General features: G+C 38.7%; 1 protein-coding gene across 7 annotated transcripts in view; it reads right to left on the minus strand.

The window, feature by feature from the left end:
- The window catches only part of GPAM (glycerol-3-phosphate acyltransferase, mitochondrial), a 38,743-nt gene that overhangs the window by 5,612 nt on the left and 14,851 nt on the right, over window positions 1-18,280 (minus strand). For all 7 annotated transcript variants that reach the window (XR_008616122.1, XR_008616123.1, XM_055080951.1 and 4 more), the window contains 10 exons: window positions 12,748-12,844; window positions 11,969-12,105; window positions 9,073-9,172; window positions 8,537-8,749; window positions 6,626-6,739; window positions 5,393-5,478; window positions 4,534-4,649; window positions 2,495-2,565; window positions 1,398-1,662; window positions 705-841 (listed from right to left, as the gene is read on the minus strand). Coding sequence is in view for 5 of the 7 variants with exons in the window: in XM_055080951.1 (XP_054936926.1) it covers window positions 705-841; window positions 1,398-1,662; window positions 2,495-2,565; window positions 4,534-4,649; window positions 5,393-5,478; window positions 6,626-6,739; window positions 8,537-8,749; window positions 9,073-9,172; window positions 11,969-12,105; window positions 12,748-12,844 (1,336 nt within the window). In the remaining 2 variants the exon portion in view is untranslated. The remainder of the gene's footprint in view (window positions 1-704; window positions 842-1,397; window positions 1,663-2,494; window positions 2,566-4,533; window positions 4,650-5,392; window positions 5,479-6,625; window positions 6,740-8,536; window positions 8,750-9,072; window positions 9,173-11,968; window positions 12,106-12,747; window positions 12,845-18,280) is intronic.

Genomic DNA, 18,280 nt, shown 5'->3' on the forward strand with positions numbered 1-18,280 from the left:
CACCCTGCCCCCAATGTTCATGCAAAACAGATTCCCCGGCAGGACCACAAACATAACATATACAAAGAACGCTGTGGAGGAGAGCTGTACTCACAATACCCGTGCTCATAAATGTCCCAGGACACATTCATATACGTGGAAAAGAACGGACTTTAAAATAAAATATAAATTCTATTTGTTGATGATTTTGAGGAAAAAAAATCTCTCTACTGCTTAATACGTATGCCTCATTATAAATGTCTAGAAGTATTCAAATACAATATAAATGCTCATTAGTTCCGCTGGGCCTTACTTTCCCCATTTGTAAAGGAGAAGGGGTTGAGCAGATGAGTTTTAAGACTGTTTCTGACCCTGTATCTTCTACGGTTCTATTATCCACGAGTGGGCATGTTAATTATTTACACACCCCTGACCCAGTGGCTTAAGCACAATAAGAGCTCAATAACTCTGGATCTCAGTGATAGAGAACGCTGAGCCATCTGTCCCTATCACACCTCACAGCACGCGAAGGGGTCGCTGGAGCAGTGACCCCAAGAGCAAACCAAGATAGTAACGACATAATGGTTTGGTGGTCACTGAGACCCAGGAGCAGGATATAAAGCTTCAATAATGGGCCAAAGACTCTCTAAAAGGAAAGCATTTTATGATTTCACAAAGATGCTCAAGAAAAAGAGAAGAGGCAACACTAAAGAGTCTTCACTTACGAGAGAGATGGTGCCTTCGTTGGAGAGCAGATAGCACAGGCTGGCGGCCTTGCGCACCAGCTGTTCCTGGCTGATCAAGCTGGGAGACACAGGCGCTCCCGGGCCCCTCTTCTTCAGAACTGCGTAAAGGCTGCAGGCTGAGAGCGTAAAAGCATCAATGAAGCTGGCAGACTTAGATCTCCAAGAAAAACTTCAACTGGCTCAGATTAGCTGGATTACCTCAATAGATTATTAATACATCAAAAATAATTATCTGCATTCACTAGAGAAATTTAAGTAAATCCCTTCAGGATTCACTTCTTGTGACTCCATGTGATCCCAACCCTATCAAACCTTCCTCAGAAGCTTCCATCCCGTCTGCTCTCCGTCTCCTCTGTTGCTTCCACTAACTTCACTGTCGTGTATGTCTCATCTCACTTAGATTTTCAGCTCATGAACAGCAAGACATCTCACCTCTCCTCCCTAGTAAAACGTGTAATACTATGCATACAGTAATCCAGTTACTACTTGTTGAACAATAATTGTAAGAATAAGCTATAAACAGTGACATAGCAGATGACATTTTAATTTGAAAACTAAAACTACAGCAACACATTCCCTCAAACATGGGGCTATCATCCAAACTGAAGTAGACACCACCATGTGCTTCTGGCCATTTTACTTGCCACGAAAATATTTCAGGGCCCGACATACCTATGATGGCCTCCATGATAAAGACGTGAAGCAGCCCATTGCTGTAGAAGTTGAGTTCAAAGACTGATGGGACAGTTGTGCTGGGAGTAATAAAAAATTCATCGTTCCTGCTGGTGTGTGTGATTGTGATGCAATTTCCCAGCAGCTGTATGGCATGCATGACTACATCTTCTGAATTTCCCGAGAAACCCAGGTCAAAATCGCGAGCCAGGACTTCCTCCTTCATCACAAAGAAGTCCTCCACCAATGTGGAGAGATCAATTCCCTAGAGAAACAGACAGAAGTGGTCTCTTGAGAACAGAAAAGCTCCTTCCCAAAAGATGAAGAGACCGTTCCAAGGATTTTTTTTCTTGCCTTGGCTTTCCTGCAGCTCGCTGTTGGCACATACGGAAAAAGAGCCAAAACACCGTGTAAAGAAAGTCAGAAGACTGGTTAAAAAGCTGTCCCCCAGGAATGTCAAGATACTCCACATCCAGAGACTACTCTAGCCACAACACATGATACAAGCACGTAAGATCATAAAAGGGAGAAGCCACCATCTGAAAGTGAGAAGTACTTATTTTTTAGTAAGTACTAAAAAATTTTTAGTAAGAATTTTTAGTAAGAATTTCCCTCATTCTAAATATTTATCTGACAAATATTTATTTGGTGTCTATATACTGGCACTATGTTTGGTGTTGAGAACATGACTGTGGGAGAGACAGACAGACAGACAGACACAGTCTTTCCCATCACAGGGCTTAGACAAGTGTATTGTGGGAAGGCAGAGCGCAGGTCCAAAATACAAATCAAATAGCTTGGAAGCCTTTAGCTATCAGAATACTTTCCACCTGTTGATGAGATACACCTTACTTACATTAACTGTATTTCTCAAAGAATGTCTTATTGTCATATAAAACAGTCTCTGAGGTTTTTTTATGTAGATTTCTTCCTCCATCAGGTGTAAGCACGTGTCGGCAGAGTCCTTAGCTTATTTTACTGTTTATCTCACAGGACTAGCTGGAAGGGGGCCAAATCTATCAGTGGACAAGTATCTGAAGAGCTGACAAAGCATTTCCATCCTTTCTACTGAACTCCAGGTGACACTGCAGACATACCTGCCTGTGTCTGTAGAGGAGCAGGCAGGCCACGATGTGTGTTGACATAATGGCACAGGACTTGCTAGCGGCTGGAAGGCAAACACAGATCTTTAGTTGCACTTTTTTTTAATATAGCTAAAACTTTTTTAAAGTACCTAAATCTTTATCAGGAGTATTTAAAATTATAAAAGTCCTCTGCCACATTTCCTATAACCGATTTACCAAAGGGAAGTTACAACATTATACCATGTTCTGGGCCAATGGAACCTCATTAGAGATCATTATTCATCACATAATAGAATTCAGTCTAAGACAGGTCCACCCTCAGTCCAAACCAATGGAAGTTAGTTACTCAGTGACCAAGAGACACCTTTATGGAAATACCAAGACCCAAAGTATGAGCCTATTCTAAGAGCTCTACAGGATATCCTACTTTAGTGTTTCTTGACTTGTTCCTGGCCTCAGCCTACTATTCCTGCAATTCTACTTCACTCCTCTTGCAGGTGTTCACCACCACATTACAACAAAGTTGGGGGGTGGTGGGGGTGGAGGGGGATGGGGACAGGTAGTTAAAGTCAGAAGTCTGGGGTCAAATCCTAACTTCTACACTAATTTCATGACTTGGGGGAAATGTCTTAAATTCCCAAGCCTCAGCTTCCCTTCGGTACCACGAGCATCCACCTGGTTCACTGGGCTGTGTGAGCACGAAATCACTGACCTGGCACAGTACGCACGGTAATGGGTGCTCAATACGTTTTCATTTCCTCTTTTCAACCTGGCCCAGGGGCAGGTCAGAGGTAGGAAGGAAGGGGACAGAAATACATTTGAGAATGACTATAGTCCATAACTCAATATTCTAAATTTGTAGAAAATTATTAATCATATGAATCTAATATGAGAACATCTATGGAATAATCTAAAATAAGACACCATCTGTGGGTCTTCTGAGATGATAATGAACTCATGAATACTTCATTCACAATTGATGTTGTCTCCAGTGTTTAAGAAACAAAAAAGTATCGAGTACCATATATATTTGGCCTTTAAAAAGAATATTTAAAAGTTTTTTTTTAATTAAGTATTTGTGTTATAAATGGAAAAGAGCACAATACAAAACGGTAAAAAATATTTTTATAGACTAGACAGCAACACATCTGGTTATTTGGGTAGTGAGTTTTATCTTTATTTTAACATTTAAGGATGAATTATTTTTAGCATCCAGAATTGAAGCAAGGGAGAGACACAATCAAATGTGCTCCAGAAAGACTATGCTGGCCCAGCGTAAAGCAGGAGTAGAGGCAGCTACAGTGAAAGGAGCAGGACGAGGTGAGGAAGCCTCCACACCGGTATCCGCGGGAAATGCTGAGAGTCTGACCTGATGGGGAGGAGGCACAGGGAATGGCGAGGAGATCGCGCCTGGGTGGCACCCCAAGGGCCCCGCGCTGCTGCTGCCCTGCGATCTTAAAGCAGCCTCTACAACATGACACCATGCTGCAATCCGGAACTTAAGGACGGCTAATTCTGCAGGTGACTCACTCCACTCTGAGTCATGCCCATTTGCATTATTTGTGTACAACTATCCCACTGAGAAGAGCATACGTCTTTAAGTACAGAACCATTATTCAATTTGTATTCCCCACAGCTAAAACAAAAATTTACACATAAGAGCCGCAAAATATTTGCCAAATAAAAATGATCATGGGGTCACAGGGGAAAGGGACATGCAACTGTACACCTAGATGTGGTACCACGAGCTAGTTCAAAGAGACTAATTCATAAGCAAAAGAAGCAACAGATCATTCTGGCAATTTTTTTAAATGCCTAAGAACTACCACATGAGTACCTGCTAATTACCAGGCACGGTGTGAGATGGTTCACTGGGTTACCTCAAACCCTCTCAGCACCACTTTCTTTCTAATAACTTACCTATCACCCCCTGTGTATTAGTACTAGAACCAGAAGTGGAAGCTAACTTTGGCAGATTCCAAAACCTGCATGGTTCGTACTGCGTCACACCGAATCTGAATTATGTGATTAAAGACTGGAACTCTACTTACTGAAGAGAATGTGCTCAGCCAGATTTGCAATCACTCTTCTTCGGAAGGGTTCATCTGTTGCATTTCTGGACTCGTTAATGGACGTGTCTGTACCTTCAGCAGCAGCATCATTGGGTCTAAAAAGTTTTTGTTTTTGTTTTTTTAATTAGACTTCTATAACCCCACTATTTCACAAAGCATACTACAACATGGGCTTAAGATACAATGTATTAGACACTTTAAATTTCTACATATTCTAAATTTAAGCTACGGACAGATTATTTCTGTGGGTTGTTTTACTCCGTAATATACCTTATTATGTTTAATACACTCTCCTGACCAAAGCATATTATTTAATTATGACTAAATAGTCTGTTGGTACATCACTTCCAGAACTCACCGGCAGAAAGAATGCATAAAGCAAGATGCCTCATTTTAAAACATTTTCAAAAATTCAATACGTGAACATATATTAAAGGAAGGGCTTAATAGTCTACTTCTCTAAGTGACAATTTGATTTGAATTCTGGAAAATTCACATAGGAAAACTCTTTCGTATGTTGCATGGACATGCAACACGCATAGCCTAAGTTACTACCAAAAAGAACATTTCAAACATTCAAAAATATAAATCAAATAAGAACTCTTACATGAGTCACAAAATCAAAAAGATTTTATGATGCAGGTAATCAAAAACCTTCAAACTAATGTGGAAACACATAATTTCAAGATCCTTTATCAGACCAAGAGAAAAGTTACTCAAGTGAGGAAGTAAAAACGAGAACATGAATGCCCTTAATAAAGTTAACACATTCTTCCATGCAGTAGAAGAAATAACAGATATTTGATGGATCAGTATAAAAAATTTCCATGAAGCTTACCTTGAAGGAAGTATAGCTGGTAACAACGCTTGCTCCAGAGACAGTGGAGAAGAAACAGGTTTCTGACTTTGGCTTTCTAAATATTCCTGGAAAAATAAAATAAAATATTACCATTTACTCCCACTGTCTCACTTCCATAAACATATGTAAAAAATAATTTCACCTTCAAAAAGTAAAAAGGGAGATGTTAATAAAATGAGCCATATTACATAACATGAGAAATACTTTCTATATCCTAAACTGTCTTCAGAAGTGCAGAATAACTCATAGAATGTTGTTAAGCATGAAATCTAAGAACAGAAACTCCAAAAAATAGGATGATGCTTAAGCAAAATCATTTAAAAATTCAGGGGAAAATTTAACTTTTCTCATATCTTCATGAAATTATTTGGCATTCCCAATATTACTAATAGTGATAAGTCATCAACCTTACCTTCTAAAGGAAATCTGACAAACTGAAGGTCACACTACACTCAAAAGAACCTCAATTCAAAGCAAATCATAAACAAGAGAAGCTGTGCAATATTAACAACAACAACAACAAAAAGTGATAAGAAATGATGAGGTCCCTAAAAGTCAAAAGCACTTAAGGCCAGAAAGCATGCATCTAGCATAGCAGTTTGACTCTTTCAAAGAAAAACCAAAAAAGTGGGACAGAAGGAGAAGCAGGACATCTCTGCACCTCATCTTTAGGTTCCCAACTCCCCACCCTTCTCTTCTCCTTTACCAATCTGAAAATCTTAAGAATTTAAAACTGCAGGGCTTCAGGGACCCACCAGCCCCAGGCTTCTCCATGAGGATGGCACTATTCCTCTGAATATGTAGGTATTAAGACTCCAGTCAGTAGAATACAGCATCATCCTAGACTATCAATGTTACCCAGCTGTGAGATAGGTTCTGAAAAATTTCTCTTAAGGGCAATTTAAAAACATCATATAAAATACTGATATAGATTAAAGCAACACGCAAAATTCTCATGAATTTAAAAAAATAGCAATACATTTTGAGACTGATATCTCCCAAACATAGACATTTAGGCTCCTTTGTCAACAGGCACATTTCAGTGGAATAATTTAGGAAACACTATCCTTGTCAGAGTCCCCGTGCTATAAGAGAAGAAAGTGAGGCCCCAACTCACATGGAGAGGAGGCATCACAGGCCGGACTAGAGCCCAGATCTTGTGACACTGAGCTACACCCAGGCTGACACAGCTTCATTTCAACAGACACTCACCTTTAAGGAAAATGGTTGTGCAAAATCCACTCTGACACACCCATAGTTTTTTCGTAACATTCTGATAACGCCTCTTGCTATGCTCCAGAGGCTCTCATTCTTCTTAGGTTTTCCCTAATTTGCAATTTTGAAAGAATAGCATGGTAAGAAATAAAGCTAACAAATATACAAACATCATTATCCAAAGAATAAAGTTTATTAATTTTTTTATGGAAACCGATGGTTTGTCTGGAAAAAAGATAATAACGAATGAAGGAAAATAAGTATTCATTGTCTGAGACCTGTCAGAAAACGTTTAGCACTCAAAGATGCTAAAAGATGTAATCACGTCACTGGGGAGGTAATTTGGCCAATGAAAAAGGAAACATTTAACACAACTCGTTTTAGTGCATTGTTTACATCATTCACAAAAATAGAACTGCAAACTACTGAAGGACAAAAATGACGTAACAGCCTGAAAAACTGTTCTGCCGTTCTCAGATAAAAATAAGATGTCACAGAGGCCACCTTATTGTGGTCTGATGATCACGATGGTCCAAATATGTAACATTAGGCAACCAAATGCCAAATTCAGCCCCCGAGGGGCCTTTGCGCCAATTATTCATGCAGTAAGTGTTTCCTGAATATTTAACATGCATAAGGCACAATGTCAGCTGTATAAGGGACACAGGACTCAGATATGATGACATGAGACGCAGTCAGGGCGAGTGGAGCGTATGTTCAGAGTTGACACAGGCAACACAAGGAGGGGTCTCACAAGAGATAATAATAATAATCCAGGTCTATCACTTTATTTCCACAGCCTCCAATTATTAGGAGTCCTTGAGCTTCTGATATGCTTTGGGCAATAAGCTTGAAACAAGTACCATGACCAAGACTTCCACACTAGATAAGAACAAAACTAAATTCCTCTGGAACTTGCACACTGCTGGGAGGAATAGTAAGTTGGTAAAACCATTTTGGAGACCTGTTTGGCAGCATCTACAAAGCTGAACATACATATACTTTATGATCCACTGATTCCACTCCCAGGCACATACCCAACAAAATGCATACATATGGTCATCAAGAGAAATGTACAAGAATGATCACAGCTGAAACCAGGAAACCAAACTTTTTTTTCAACAGTAGAATAGACAAATTGTATATTCACACACTGTAATACTGTACAGCTGTGACAATGAACAAATTGTAACTACCTGTAACAACAAACAGGTGTTGCTTGAGAAAAGGAAACCAGAGATAAAAAGTCCACACACTACATTATTCCACTTATATCATGTTCAAAAATGGGCAAACTAATCTATTCGGTAAGAAGTCAAGATAGGTGGTTACCCTTGAGGGGAAAACAATGAGAGAGGGATAAGGGAGGTTTCTAGGATCCTTGACCTGGGTCCTGGTTATGTAGATGTATTCATTTTGTGCTAATTCAAGCTACATGAGTATGATGGGTGCATTCTTCTTTAACTATTTACTTCAGTAAAAAAATTCACTAAAAAAATTACTGCAGTCTCAAAATTAATTTGTAGTTGCTTTGCCAACACGATCCCACCAGTTATTCAGGTTTAACTTAAACTCTACACATAAGCAATAAGCCCTGGGGAGACCGAGCCATGCATACCCTCCCCAGGGCAGAGGTGGCAACTCAATACCAAGTATTCTTCCACTTCCCGACCCCACGACCAAGGCATGATTAATCTAATCATGCCACTTCCTCCAAATGCAGGAAATTGCCACATCATCACTACCAATCAGGCTGCCATGGGGTATGAAAGCCCACCCTACCACGTTTCCTACAGTGTTATAAAATTAGAGAGTAACAAAAATATTCTTAACTAATTCTAAAAGCACTTATCTAAAAGCAAAAGACTGGAAAAGCAAAGATGACTTTTGTGCAGGTGGTCCTCTTACCAGTTGTTCGCCATTGTAATGACCCTCAATAATACGATCGTAGGCGATCCCAACAGGTATTATCAAGATGTCTGGGATGGTATTGGTAGACAGAGTATCTACTACAACTGACAAAAGTCCTGCCCGAGCACAGGAGATTTTTCCACTCCTAGAGCGTGTGCCTTCCAGAAAAATCTCCAAGAACTGCTGCTGTTGAAGTAGTTCAACTATATGCTGGAATATAAGGAGAAAGTAAAACATGAACTCATGAACTCAAGATCACCCAACTTAGAATAAGCTCAGCAAAGTTAAACCTAAAAAAAAAAAAACCTGTAACTTCTGACAAAATATTTTGGTCATGCAGATAATATCAAAAGAGCTTCTCCAATGTTTTATTTTGGTGATAACAAAAAGTAATCATCAAACCCATATCCAAGCAATAATCACTGAAATAATTACTCAGACAACTGTTTTTTAAAAATCTCAATCAAGTCTCATTTTCTTCTACTGTGATAGCTACCATAACGACTTTAAGAATAATTAGAGATCACACGTACCCCGTGGAGCAAAGCTCTATAGAGAATATCTTTCCGTCCATCTGGCGTCTCATCTAGCCTCCGTCGTATGAAAAAGCCCCCAAGCTTATGGATCAGGGTACTATAAATTTAAGAACGCATTAATCTTTTAAAAAGAGTACTCAAATTCCAAGTTATTCGAAACGTGTCATTTGGATATAAACCTCACGTGTTGTTTGAGTTGCTGATTGTGAAAATATGGACATTTTTCCATTTTCCATATACTGACATGTTTCAGTCATTTACATTATTCATTAGCCTTCAGAATATCACTGTGTATAATGAAGCTCTGTTACATCTGTTCTAAGCCAAAAGGAGTTTACATGATATATTACCCCGCAAAGGTGCTGGTACAGACTTTAAGAGGATTACAAAATACCGCTAAATTTTAAAACCCTGTCCAGGGTCTCAAGACACTGACCTTTAGACATCCCAAAATTTTCCTATGGCACATTTACTACAAGATGAATGTGATGTTACAAAAGCTCCTTTGGGGAAACCTTCTCAAGTAAGTATTTCTTAGAGAGTATCCCAGTAAGACAAGAGTAACTTTATCAAACTGGAACCAAGCATAACCACCCTCCCAAAACATGAAACCAAAATTTGCTTCATTTACACATACATAAAATAAAACAATTAGCACAACCCCACATCTCTGTCTAAAGCACTGATGAATTATTTTGATATGAGGTTGAAACTTTCCAAAACTTAAGTCAACTTTTCCAAACTCAGAGCCTCCTCCTATTCTGTTCAGTGATATTAATATAAATATTAATATATAATTTTGGAATCTTCTACAGTCAGCATAAGGAGGCCACAGTAAGATATATCCAGAACTTAATGTCACTCTTTGAAAGTAAAACTCTGCAGAATAAATTCTTAATAAATGAGATGAACCATCCACAAAAATAAGCCCCCTTGAAAAGTGGTTTGTGAATGTACAGACTGGCATGTAACAAAAGAACACTGAAAATAAGCAGGCCAGGTTATCTAGAGTCTGTCATGTCTGAAGGAATGATAAGCTGAGCAATGACTGGCATAGAGGTCGTGAAAAGGGAAGTTGGATTATGAGAAATTATCAATGTTTATTAAGTACTTCCCCAGAGATCCACCTTGAGAACCAATCCAACCTGGAGGGAATGAGTACATGAGTTGTTCTGATTACAGAAGAGGCAAACTATTACGGGGCAAGGCTTCTTAAGAGCCCAGCTGGAACAGTCCTCTTCACGCCTAAGCACCTTTCTGATGACTTTCTAATTCAACTTTCCACTTGACACTGGGAAGAGGTACCCATGAGAGAAAACATAGATATTCAGATACTTGGAAAAGCATGTCTGCCCTGTAGGGTCATATCACGCTGGATTAGAGCTAGCTGTTTGCCTACATTCCCCATTATTTTATGAGCTATTTGAAAGTAAGGACTATGTATCTTGTTCTCCCTTGTCTAGAGCGCATTTGGGTAAGTATTGGCTTCCTGCATGAATGAATGGCTTCTCTTCAGTCATTCACATGCATCAGATGAGCTACAGAACTCTGAGCCACGGGGTGAGGAAGGAGCTCCTTAGACCGCAAGGCTGAGGATCAGGTTCCCGGCGCGCCAAGCAGGGCGGCCCTTGTGAAGCGCCACCAGCACAGCCGCTTCCCTCCGAGTCACTCCATTCATCCTCCTCATGCTCTCTACTACTCACAGAGCTGACCTCAGACATGCTCTGTACTTTGAAGTATGAAACTAAATACTTTTCAAATCTGTGACCTCTTCTCCAAGAGCACTATTATACTTTTATTTAGCCTTCATTATCTTTTATCTGAACTATTGCAATAGAGTCGGAATTGATCTAACTCCCTCTAATCCAGAATGACTTTTCAAAATGCAAATCTGAACGTATCATTTCTCAAGTATGGGATACACTCTAAACTCTTGGCTTAGAAATTGTTTTGACCTAACTCTCACTACCTATGCAGTCACCACCTCCAGCCTCTGATCCCTGCTGATGCATCCTACATTCTAACCCTAGAGTCTAAGAATTGTCTGCTGTTTCATGACCATATCATGCTTTTAAATCACTCTGCCTTTTCACATACTATTCCCTCTGAATGGAATGCACTGCATTCCCCTGAAAACCTCTAATACATACCTTTTATGTTATACTGTAATTATTATGTTTCTAGTTCTACTAAATTATGAGGTCCAAGTAACAGGTATGGTTCTTCCTTACCTTTATACCATTACCACCTGCCTACCACCACCCTGTCAAGTCAGATACAGTAATTTGCTATCTTATCTTTCTAACTGCCTTTTATATGTTTGATAAATACTGCTGATAAGTTTAGCTATTCACAGTTCACCAAATATCCCATATAAAACACAGAAATAATGATGATAGTCTTTTTTTGTTGTATTTTTTTTTTATTGGAGTATGGTTGCTTTACAATGTTGTGTTAGTTTCTGCTGTACAGCAGGGTGAATCAGCCACATGTATAAATATATCCCCTTTGTATTTCCTTCCCATTTAGGTCACCACAGAGTGCTGGGTAGAGTTCCCTGTGCTATACAGTCATTTCTCATTAGTTATCTATTTTATACATCGTAGTGTATATATGTTAATCCCAATCTCCCCATCCATCCCACCCACCCCTTCCCCCGTTTGTTCTCTACCTCTGTGTCTCTATTTCTGCTTTGCAAATAAGTTCAAATGATGATGGTCTTAATGCTTTTTTGTACTTTCCAAATTTTCTGCAATAAGCATGCATTACTTTTATAATAAAAATAAAAAAGCTAATATCCTCATCACAATAAATGTATCAAAAGTTATAATAAAAAAAGAAAAATTCAAAATATAATCTTCATACCTTAACTTTCAAAATAAGCTGATCTTACCTGAAGATGGGGATGTTGAGATTATTGCCTGAAGCAATGTATGGCGCTTTGATGTTATGGCAGAAGAGAATGAAAGTGAGCAGGAGATAGTCAATATGTGATCTATGAACTGGAAGAAATATAAGCGGCAAATTCATCTAGCAAAAGGAAAAACACCAAATTTAAAATTAAGATGGAAAGTTCAATTACAGTTTGCAACTTCACATTTGGTTAAAGTCATTCAAACTCTAGCTACTTAGTGACTCATTCTTTAAAAACATTTTTTCCATAATAAGAACTTCTTTCAATTTAACATCATCTAGCTAAAAACAACTACAGCAACACAAAAGAATCAGGGAAGGAGGAGAACAATCAAGAGTTCAAGTTGACTATGTATCTTCTGAGAGGAAGCCCTAATCATAAAAAAGAACATAGTTTTTGGACACAAGCTTGGTTTGGTTTGAAATCCTGGGCAAGTGACTTACTGGCTGTGACTTGGGACAATTTCTTAATCTATATGTGCCTTTATTTCCTCAATTATAAAATAAGGATTGTTCTACCTGATTTTCAGAGTTATTGCAAGATAACTTACAGAAGGAATCCTGCATATTGCTGGAAGGTGCTCCTTTACCCCACTTATCCCCCACAAATACATAACTACTGTAGTTATCTCACACGGGGGAAAATCTTGCAAATGTGCAGGAATGCACAACAGTATACAAGAAAACATTTCAAAAAGAATTCCAAAATCACTCTGCAAATGTGGAGAATATAGAATGACAGATTCACATAATTCTTGCCTCAGTTGCAGCTTTAACCATCTCAAGTTGACCCTTGTGAATTTGAATATTCCAAAAGAAGCTGTTGAACAGTTTTAGCAGCACCCATCCGGTCAGTCTGAAAGGAAGTTAAAAAAATTTTTTAATGTATATACGTATATTTATATGTATAAACATATATATTTGACATTTGTCTGCCTAAAGTTTTGAACCTACGTGAGAGTGGTTGTAATTGACTTCATGTTATGAGCACGTGTGCATGTATGTGTGTGTATGTGTACATCTGAATTGTGAACTTAAATACTGACTTTACACATATACTACTTATAGAAGCATCCATTTATTATGGACTAAAATCTTACATTTCACTCTAATTGCACACTTTATACTTCAGAAGCTAACAATCAAGCAAATATTTAGGTGAGTAGTGATCCCTCTCCTGCATACAAATCACTCCAAGACATGGGCATGTGCAGATTCATCAAGAAAAAAAGAGAAAGGGCCCAAATAAATAAAATCAGAAATGAAAAAGAAGTTACAACCAATACTACAGAAATACAAAGGTTCAAACAAGATTACTACAAACAATTATATGCAAATAAAATGGATAACCTAAAAGAAATGGACAAATTCCTAGAAATGTACAATCTCCCAAGACTGAACCAGGAAGAAATAGAAAATATGAACAGACCAATTACCAGTAATGAAACTGAGTCAGTAATAAAAAAAAGAAACTCCTAGCAAACAAAAGTCCAGAACCAGATGGCTTCACAGGTGAACTCTACCAAATACTTGGAGAAGAGTTAACACATATCTTCTTAAACAAAATTCAACAATACAGTACATTTAAAGTATCACACACCATAATCAAGTGGAATTTATCCCAGGATGCAAAAAGATGGTTCAATATCTGCAAATCAATCAATGTGATACATCATATTAACAAACTGAAGAATAAAAATCATATGATCCTCTCAAAAGATGCAGGAAAAGCTCTTGACAAAATCCAACATCCATTTATGATAAAAACTCTCAACAAAGAGAATACAGAGGGAACATACCTAAACATAAGAAAGGCCATAAATGACAAACCCACAGCTAACATCAGACTCAATGGTTAGCTAAAAGCAGGGCTTCCCTGGTGGCGCAGTGGTTGAGAATCTGCCTGCTAATGCAGGGGACACGGGTTCGAGCCCTGGTCTGGGAAGATCCCACATGCCGTGGAGCAACTAGGCCCGTGAGCCACAACTACTGAGCCCCCGCTTGCCACAACTAGAGAAAGCCCTCGCACAGAAACAAAGACCCAACACAGCAAAAATAAATAAAGAAATAAACTCCTACCCCCAACATCTTCTTAAAAAAAAAAAGCTAAAAGCATTTCCTCTAAGATCAGGAACATGTCAAGGATGCCCTTTCTTACCACTTTTATTAAACACAGAACTGAAAGTCCTAGCCACAGCAAACAGACAAGAAAAAGAAATAAAAAGAATCCAAAGTGGAAAGGAAAAAGTGAAACTGTCACTGTATGTACATGACATGATACTCTACTTAGAAAATCCTAAAGAGGCCATCAAAAACTACTAGAACTCATCAATGAATTTGGTAAAGTTGCAAGATACAAAATTAATATACAGAAATCAGATGTATTTCTATACACTAACAATGAACTATCTGAAGGGAAATTAAGAAAAGAATCTCATTTACAAATGCATCAAAAAGAATAAAATACTAGGAATAAATCTAAATAAGCAAGTAGAATATCTGTACTTGGAAAAATGTAAGACACTCATGAAAGAAATTGAAGATGACACAAGAAGATGGAAGGATATACTGTGTTCATGGACTGGAAGAATTAATATTGTTAAAATGACCATATACCCAAGGTAATCTACAGATTCAATGTAATCCCTATAAAATACCAACGGCATTTTTCACAGAACTAGAATAAATAATTCTAAAATTTGTATGGAAACACAAGACCCCAAATAGCCAAAACAATCTTAAGAAGAACAAAGGTGGAGGTATCATGCTTCCTGATTTCAAACTATCTTACAAAGCTACAGTAATCACGACAGTACGTACTGGCACAAAAACAGACACATATATCAGTGGAACGGAACAGAGAACCCAGAAAGGAACCCACACTTATATGGGAAATTAATCTATGACAATGGAGGCAAGTATATACAATGGGGAAAGAGTCTCTGTAATAAATGGTGCTGGGAAAACTGGACAGCTACATGCAAAAAACTCAAACTGGACTACTCTTTCACACCATGCATGAAAATAAATTCAAAATGGATTAAAGACTTAAATCTGAGACCTAAAACCATAAAACTTCTAGAAGAAAGCATGGGCAATATACACTTCGACATCAGTCTTAGTAATATTTTTTTGGATATGTCTCCTCAGGTAAGGGAAACAAAAGCAAAAATAAACAAATGGGACTAAATCAAATTTAAAAGCTTTTTCAGAGTGAAGAAACTATCAACAAAACAAAAAGGCCACCTACTGAACGGGAGAAGATATTTGAAAAGGATATATCTGATAAGGGGCTTATACCCTACATATACAAAAAACTCAAAGAACTCAACATCAAAAAACAAACAATCCAGTTAAAAAATGGGCAGAGGATCTGAATAGACATTTTTTCCAAAGAAGACATACAGATGGCCAACAGGCACATGAAAAGATGTTCCACATCACAAATCATTGGGGGAACACAAATCAAAACCACAATGATTGGACTGGTTCAAGATGACAGAGTAGAAGGACATGCTCTCACTCCCTCTTGTGAGAGCAATGGAATCACAACTAACTGCTGAACAATCATCGACAGGAAGACACTGAAACTCACCAAAAAAGATACCCCACATCCACAGACAAAGAAGAAGCCACAATGAGATGGTAGGAGGGACAAAATCACAATAAAATCAAATCCCATAACTGCTGGGTGGGTGACTCACAAACTGGAGAACACTTACACCACAGAAGTCCACCGACTGGAGTGAAGGTTCTGAGCCCCACGTCACGCTTCCCAACCTGGGGGTCCGGCAACAGGAGGAGGAATTCCTAGAGAATCAGACGCGGAGGCTAGCGGGATTTGATTGCAGGACTTTGACAGGACTGGGGGAAACAGAGACTCCACTCTTGAAAGGCACACACAAAGTAGTGTGCGCATCAGGATCCAAGGGAAGGACCAGTGACGCCATAGGAGACTGAACCAGACCTACCTGCTAGTGTTGGAGGGTCTCCTGCAGAGGCAGGGGGTGGCTGTGTCTCACCATGAGGACAAGGACACTGGCAGCAGAAGTTCTGGGAAGTATTCCATGGCGAGAGCCCTCCCAGAGTCCACGATTAGCCCCACCAAAGAGCCCGGGTAGACTCCACTGTTGGGTCGCCTCAGGCCAAACAACCAAAAGGGAGGGAACCCAGCCCTGCCCATCAGCAGACAAGCGGATTAAGGTTTTACTGAGCTCTTCTCACCAGAGCAACAGCCAGCTCTACCCACCACCAGTCCCTCCCATCAGGAAACTTGCACAAGCCTCTAAGGTAGCCTCATCCACCACAGGGCAGACAGCAGAAGCAAGAAGAACTACAATCCTGCAGCCAGTGGAACAAAAACCACATTCACAGAAAGACAGACAAGATGAAAAGGCAGAGGGCTATGTACCAGATGAAGAAACAAGATAAAACCCCAGGAAAAACAACTAAATGAAGTGGAGATAGGCGACCTTCCAGAAAAAGAATTCAGAATAATGATAGTGAAGATGGATCCAGGATCTCGGAAAAAGAATGGAGGCAAAGATCGAGAAAATCCAAAGAAATGTTTAACAAAGACCTTGAAGAAATAAAGTAGAAACAAACAGAAATGAACAATACAATCACTGAAAAGAAAAATACACTAGAAGGAATCAATAGCAGAATAACTGAGGCAGAAGAACAGATAAGTGACCTGGAAGACAGAATGGTGGAATTCACTGCTGCAGAACAAAGAAAAAAGAATGAAAAGAAATGAAGACAGCCTAAGAGACCCCTGGAACGACATTAAACACAACAACATTCACATTATAGGGGTCCCAGAAAAAGGAGAGAGAGAAAGGACCCGAGAAAATATCTGAAGAGATTATAGTCGAAAACTTCCCTAAATGGGAAAGGAAATAGCCACCCAAGTCCAGGAAGCACAGAGAGTCCCATACAGGATAAACCGAAGGAGAAACACACCGAGACACATAGTAATCAAATTGGCAAAAATTAAAGACAAAGAAAAATTATTGAAAGCAGCAAGGGAAAAACGACAAATAACATACAAGGCAACTCCCATAAGGATAACAGCTGATTTCTCAGCAGAAACTCTACAACACAGAAGGGAGTGGCGTGACATATTTAAAGTGATGAAAGGGAAGAATCTACAACCAAGATCTACCCAGCAAGGATCTTTCAGATTTGATAGAGAAATCAAAAGCTTTACAGACAAGCAAAAGCTAAGAGAATTCACCACAACCAAACCAGCTCTACAACAAATGCTAAAGGAACTTTTCTAAGTGGGAAACACAGAGAAGAAAAGGACCTACAAAAACAAACCCAAAACAATTAAGAAAATGATAATAGGAACATACATATAGATGATAACCTTAAACATAAATGGATTAAATGCTCCAACCAAAAGACACAGGCTCACTGAATGGATACAAAAACAAGACACATATACATGCTGTCTACAAGAGACCCACTTCATACCTAGGGACACATACAGACTGAAAGTGAGGGGATGGAAAAAGATATTCCATTCAAATGGAAATCAAAAGAAAGCTGGAGTAGCAGTATTCATATCAGATAAAATAGACTTTAAAATAAAGAATGTTACAAGAGACAAGGAAGGACACTACATAATGATCAAGGGATCAATCCAAGAAGAAGATATAACAATTAAAAGTATACACGCACCCAACACAGGAGCACCTCAATGCATAAGGCAACTGCTAACAGCTACAAAAGAAGAAATCGACGAAACACAATAATAGAGGGGGACTTTAACACCTCACTTACACCAATGGAGAGATCATCCAAACAGAAAATTAAGAAGGAAACACAAGCTTTAAATGACACAACAGACCAAGTAGATTTAATTGATATTTATAAGACATTCCATTCAAAAACAGCAGATTACACTTTTTCTCAAGTGTGCATGGAACATTCTCCAGGATAGATGACATCTTGGGTCACAAATCAAGCCTCAGTAAACTTAAGAAAATTGAAATCATATCAAGCATCTTTTCTGACAACAACACTATGAGATTAGAAATCAATCACAGGGAAAAACATGTAAAAAACACAAACACGTGGAGGCTAAACAATACGTTACTAAATAACAAAGAGATCACTGAGGAAATCAAAAAATACCTAGGGACAAATGACAATAAAAACATGGCGATCCAAACAAAACATATGGGATGCAGCAAAAGCAGTTCTAAGAGGGAAGTTTATAGCTATACAAGCCTACCTCAAGAAACAAGAAAAATCTCAAATAAACAATCTAACCTTACACCTAAAG

The sequence above is a fragment of the Physeter macrocephalus genome, chromosome 20, assembly GCF_002837175.3.
Source record: "Physeter macrocephalus isolate SW-GA chromosome 20, ASM283717v5, whole genome shotgun sequence".
Taxonomy (NCBI): domain Eukaryota; kingdom Metazoa; phylum Chordata; class Mammalia; order Artiodactyla; family Physeteridae; genus Physeter; species Physeter macrocephalus.